Raw genomic sequence first — 6,000 nt, 5'->3', positions numbered from 1 at the left:
GTCAACAGCTTGCGTAAGCAGGCGCATCAGTTCCGCATCAGCTCCAGCGCGGGTACGGGTGGATTCCTGGATCGACGAGGAGGCGAGTGAAGCGACCATTCCTTGCTGTCTGATGCCAGGATGGAGCAGCAGTCTCTCGTGGCGTGTCCCTCGGCCTCATCCTCAGATGCGACGGCAGTGAGGCTCATGAGCGGTAGCTGCGCGTCGGTGAGGGGGGGCAGGGAAGGCGAAAGCGAGGCTCGAGGGAGGTTCTCCGGCGAGCGCGTTGCTCTGGCCACAGGTTCCGGCTGTCTCAAGGAACGGCGCTTCTTCCTGCGCGGTCCCACAGAGGGCGGAGTGATTGCTGCGGTCTTGAAGGCTTTGAGTCGAGCCCCCAGGGTCGACAGCGGAATCGCTTCACAGAGTTCGCAGCCCCCGGACGCGAGGGCGAGCTCTGCATGTTCCAGGCCCAGGCAGAGAGCGCAGATCAAGTGGCGGTCTCCGGCGCTGAGCGGGGATCTACACGAGCTGCAGGAAGCGCGAGGCATCTTTAAAAAGACACTCGCTGGTATTTTAGAATAGGTAGCAAGGTAAAGGATACGTCGCCGGATAGCGTAGCTCGCATGGATGGCTGAAGGTGGCGAAGACGGCCGGCTTCCTCAGCGCTGTCCTAAGCTGGCTGTTCGCTGTTCGACGGCGGCGGTGGCTTCTCTCAGATCCAGCGTGAAGTGACGAAAAATCAGAGAAGTCAGCCTCAGGGCTCTACAGTGCGACCATTTTGCTCGCATATGCCCCTAAAAATCGATCCGTGCGAACCGGAAAAATTATTTACGAGCACAATGTGCGAGTAACTACCATAATCGAAAACGAGACGATAACTAAATAAAAACTAGTTTTGAATGACAAAAACTATGACGAAAATCTATTGACATTTTCGTCAACGAATAAAAACTAGACAAAAATGTTAGATAGTGACGATTTGTGAAGCGATCCAGTCAGAACTGATGTCCTGCGTTTGTAGATGCGCATATTTGTCCTGTAGTAGGGACGTGCTGCTGATCTACCACCGGCACACGGGTTCACATGCGCTGCATGTCTCATAAAATATTAAAAAATGTAAACGTCTGGGAGTATGAGTAGAGCAGTCATATAGCTCTGAATAAGAGTGACGACGACGCATAGTTTTCTGTGCGCACACACCCGACTCGAAGCGTGCAGCCACACACACTCAGACACACACACACACACACAGCGCGCGAGGACTAAAATTAGCTTTCTTTCGTGTCTGAATGGACAAATACACAACATTATGTCGAAATTTCCGTTTTGGAGAGTATTCACGTAAACTGTGTCGGTTAAGTCTTAAACAGTTTTGAGTGTATCGGATGTGCATCAGTGCAATTGGATCCGCATGTCATTGGACATGATTCCATGTCTTAATGTGACAGTGAGTAATAAACCTAATGCAGTCTGTGTCCTTAATATTGATCAAGCAACAAAAGAAAAAGAGAAAAGCATTCACTGCTCGTTAATAGCTTTAATAAGGATTCATTATATTTAATTCATACAAATAAATATGTCTGCTGCTTGAAATAATAAAGAATGATGTATGCAAGTAGTTTTAAAGAATGCATATATCATTCATTGAAAGAAGACTATTCTACTTTAGGAAAAGGGGTTTTATTTAATTTTAAGATATGTTTTTAAGTCACAGTAGTTAAGTCTGTATATGTATTGCATGTTCAAACTTTAAAATCATTCATATTAACAGGTTAATAGATGTTTTCTCCGGGAGTATGTGGGTTTGGACATTTTAGAGAAATTCTAAATGAATGCATTACAATTGAACTAAACCCATTATATTTTAGTCATCTGAATTGTTTTATTTTTAGTCTAGTTTTAGTCGACTAATACTAGTAAATACTAATACACTCATTTAAACTAGTTTCTCCTCCATGTTGTGGAAAAAGAATCTGCAGTGAAAGATACAGATTCACAGGTGTGCCGATGTGCTCCTCCTCCTGAGAGCAACATGTTCCCCTTGTTGTGTTTTACTAAAGTGATTGTAAAGTGTGATTTATACTTCTGCATCAAATCGGTTTCACACCATAGTTGAACAGAAAGAGAAGGAGCACACACGTTTTGTTATATATATATATATATATATATATATATATATAAACAGTCAACATTATATGTAAAATAAACAGTCTGTTAAACTCTGTTACTTGAACATTTTTCACTGCGCTCCAAAATGTCTTTGTGTGCTCCTTGTTTTTTTCATTTAGGAGCACATGTGCTCCTTGGGAAAAACCTTAGCGTAGAACCCTGAGCCTACAACCCCTACTTTTATACGCTAAGCCACGCCCATTCCGGCGGGCTGTGACGCTATGAAGGCGCGGGTGCCCTTCATTGGGCGTGACGTCACGCCAGGCTCACTGGTAGGCTGCAACAGTTGCCCGCAGGGCAGCCAATGAGCACGCGAGATGGCCTGCTCTAGGTCTGCTAGCTACTGCACTGCATTGACAATGAATACAAAATTAAGGATAATTTTTTGGCTTCAATATCTCGAGAAGATGAATCTTTCCCCGTAGCGTAAGCTAAACTTACGCAATACGAGAGAACCTCTCGTAAGAGAACCACCCTTGCTGTACCTGTTGCTGGTCACCAGAGGCTGGGAAGGACGGAAAGGCGGCCCATATACAATGGGTTCTTTTGGCACTAAAGAAAAGCTGTTAGTAGGGGATGTAAGCTATTACAGGCGCCATCTCCTGTGGGCAACCAGCTAATTTGTAGAATAGTATTTGCTTCCATTCTGCTGGCGTTTCTGGTAGTGATTTTCTATGACTAGTAGACATTTTGACCTCATCGAGAACAACTCATTGAGCAACTTCCTCCATAGAAGGGAGTTGTTTTTTGGGCTGCTCTGACCAAGAATATTGCCTGTTCATTGATTCACGTGTTGGATGGACACCTGAGGTGATTACAGGAAAAGCGGAAGACACAGAGGACAGTCTCTGAGGAAAAGACAAAGAACGGATCCTGCTGAATCCCTGCAGAGCTAGACAAAAGGACATTCACTTATTAGTTCTAGTAAAACAAGTTTACACAGTAGTTGACTCATAAGCCTTATCAAGTAATCACAGATTTAGTTTGTAACATAAAGAAACTCTTGATGCTTTTGGATTTCTAACAAGATTTTTTTTTTACAACAAACAAAATATAAATTATTACATGCATTTAGACTGCCCTCATCTGGACAGTATCTGTAAATGCTCTATAGAGACATTGCCCTTATTTTAGGTTAGGTGAGGTCAGGGTTGTTTCGCTACTGGGGTTGGTTGGCACTGGATTAATACTGTGGTTATAATTAGTCATCATGATTTATAATTAGACTGTCACAACATTTTTGAGAGTGGTTACAAATATTAATAAATATGAAATATCAGTTAATAGAGACATGTAATAATTAAAATTATATGTATGTAATTGAATTCTATATAATTATAATAAAAAACATTAGACATTATTCACATTTAATCACAACCCTAACCCTTAACTACTGTACAAAAGTCTATACTCAGTTTGGGAAGGTGGGGGGACTTCATTGGAGAGAAAAAAAAGTCTTCAAGTCATAAAGTAAGCTCTGAACACAATATCCAAATTATTATCTAAAAAATTCTGACATTGCCTCTGTCCAAAAAAAAAATGCTGTGTTCTAGTGTCATCATTAGAAAATGATGATTGAGGTGGGGATGGGGTTATTTCAGCACTTACCTCTAGTTAAAAGCACTTGACTAGTTAATAAGTGTAAGACCTATCAGATTGCTAATGGTGTCTTAATAGGGTCTGTGTGTTGCAAACATGGTGGAGTGAGAGCTATATTTAAAATGAGCTACGTGCAGAGTAAAGAAAAGCTACCCATAGTATTTTAACAATTTGTGAAGAACAGAATTATTCGGACAGAATAAAGACTAGACTTGTTGACACTGTTCAAATATGGTATGCCAATGCAAAATCACATAATTTAAGTTTAAAATTTAGTATTTGTTGACTCAATTTAGAACTTATTGACCCAATGTGTATTTGTATTACACTGAAGGTGTTCCATTTCAGGACAGGACCAGATAGAAAGCAGAGTAGAGTAACATTAGCAATATGGAAATACCAGACAGAGAACTGTGGTAAAATTGGTAAAGAAATGCACATAGAGAGCACAGAAAGCATTAATTGAGACAGAGCAGATGGAAATATTTAATAAAGGGAGAGATCAAGAAGTGCAAGGGAAAGAATAAACAAGAACAGTAACATTGTTCCGATTGATATTTGAATTAGTCAAAAATTAAAATGTTAAAAGTATTCTGTACACCCATCTTTTGTTTTCTGCATTTGAACAGTCTGCTAAATACAAATAAGAATGAATTAGAGGTTTGAAATTATTGCAAAGGAAACCCAGTCCAGGGGGAGATCTAGTATGTTGATTTGGAACTGTAGCCAAAATGTAGCACCTAATGCTTTTAACAATCATTATTTCATTGGTGCTTTTCCTGGCCACAAATATCAGAAATTCCATTTCACAATCCAGGGCCACTTGGCATAATGAGAAAATGTTATCAGTTTTTTTTCTCTACAAAATACAGATAAAAAAAATGCAATTGTCATTCACGTGGAAATCAAAATAAAATTGAAAAAACTAATCAAATCTAATCAAATCAATGTATGCTATAAATTGTAGAAATGTTCTATTATGTATAACATTCTTATCTTGTGCATTTATCTATAAAGTATCATTAAAAGGGTCATTACATGAGGAATCAAACTTTGATCCTTTGACATTGTACATTGTTCAGACCACAACAAATCCTCCTAACTACAAAAACGTCTACGGTTACGTATGTAACCCTCGTTCCCTGAGTAGGGAACGGAGACGTTACGTCGGATGACGACGAATGGGGTTTCGCTTAGAACACCTATCGACTTCGAGTATTACAAAACGAGCCAATGGCAAAGAAATGCCATGGGTCTGCGGACTTTGCATAGCGTATCTCCGCCTTACCTCGTGGGTATAAAAGGAGGACGCCAGCAACATGCAGATATGTTTCTTCGCTGAGGAGCCAAGACTGAGCTCAGGCGATCCCCGCGGTACAGCGGAAAGTGGCAGGCAGACGTAACGTCTCCGTTCCCTACTCAGGGAACGAGGGTTACATACGTAACCGTAGACGTTCCCTTTCGTTGTCACTCCGAGTTACATCGGATGACGACGAATGGGGTTACCAGTCTAATCACGCCACCTTCTCAGCTGTCTTCCAGTGCCCTGTGTAAATCGAGATCCCTGTCAGCCTGGACAAAGGACTCCATTTATCACAGGAATACCAAAGTACACTGGGAAGCATATCCCGAGCTTAGGGGAAGTATGCAATTAATGCCAACCCAGAGGGGGGGGACTTAGAGAATACACATATGACCCGAAGGAAGCATATGGAAAACACTGGGGTGTCCAGCCGCAGGTGGAATATTTCAACCCCAGGGGTGGCAAGGTGGCTTGCCAAGGGAAAGACACATGCTCAGAGAGGCTTACAGTGGAAATACACATGTGGGGGTCGCTCAGAGGAGGGACCGTGCACACGGGAGGCACCTAGCCGAAGCACAGGCAATAGACACTGGCGCCGACGTCAGGAGTGCTGGAGGAGCTCAGGGCTTTCAGGAAAGCTCGCCTGAGGAAAATATCGCACGTATCCAGTCCGTGGAGTGGAATGGCGAGCAAGCGAAGACACCTGAGCGGGTCCGGTACTAGCTGGTTGAAGCGAGTACACGAGAGGACACAGGCTCCACTCGGAGATTATAGAATCTGGCGAATGTGTTAGGTGTCGCCCAGCCTGCAGCTCTGCAGATGTCTGTTAGCGAGGCGCCATGCGCTAGAGCCCAAGAGGACGCCACACTCCGGGTGGAGTGGGCAGTCACACCAAGGGGGCACGGTCGACCTTGCTGCTGGTATGCCAAAGCAATGGTGTCCACTATCCA

General features: G+C 42.9%; 1 protein-coding gene across 1 annotated transcript in view; it reads right to left on the bottom strand.

Moving 5' to 3' along the window:
* Positions 1-2,740: 2,740 nt before the first annotated feature.
* Positions 2,741-6,000, bottom strand: part of synpo2b (synaptopodin 2b) — a 35,748-nt gene continuing 32,488 nt past the window's right edge. The window contains exon 3 of the mRNA XM_077232422.1: positions 2,741-3,032. Within this exon, the coding sequence (XP_077088537.1) occupies positions 2,859-3,032 (174 nt within the window). The 3' untranslated portion in view covers positions 2,741-2,858. The remainder of the gene's footprint in view (positions 3,033-6,000) is intronic.

The sequence above is a fragment of the Siphateles boraxobius genome, unplaced genomic scaffold, assembly GCF_051911475.1.
Source record: "Siphateles boraxobius isolate OS27281-9 unplaced genomic scaffold, OSU_SipBor_1 17, whole genome shotgun sequence".
Classification (NCBI taxonomy): Eukaryota; Metazoa; Chordata; class Actinopteri; order Cypriniformes; family Leuciscidae; genus Siphateles; species Siphateles boraxobius.
The sequence above is the reverse complement of the archived record's forward strand: the minus strand, read 5'-3'. Positions and strand labels throughout refer to the sequence as shown.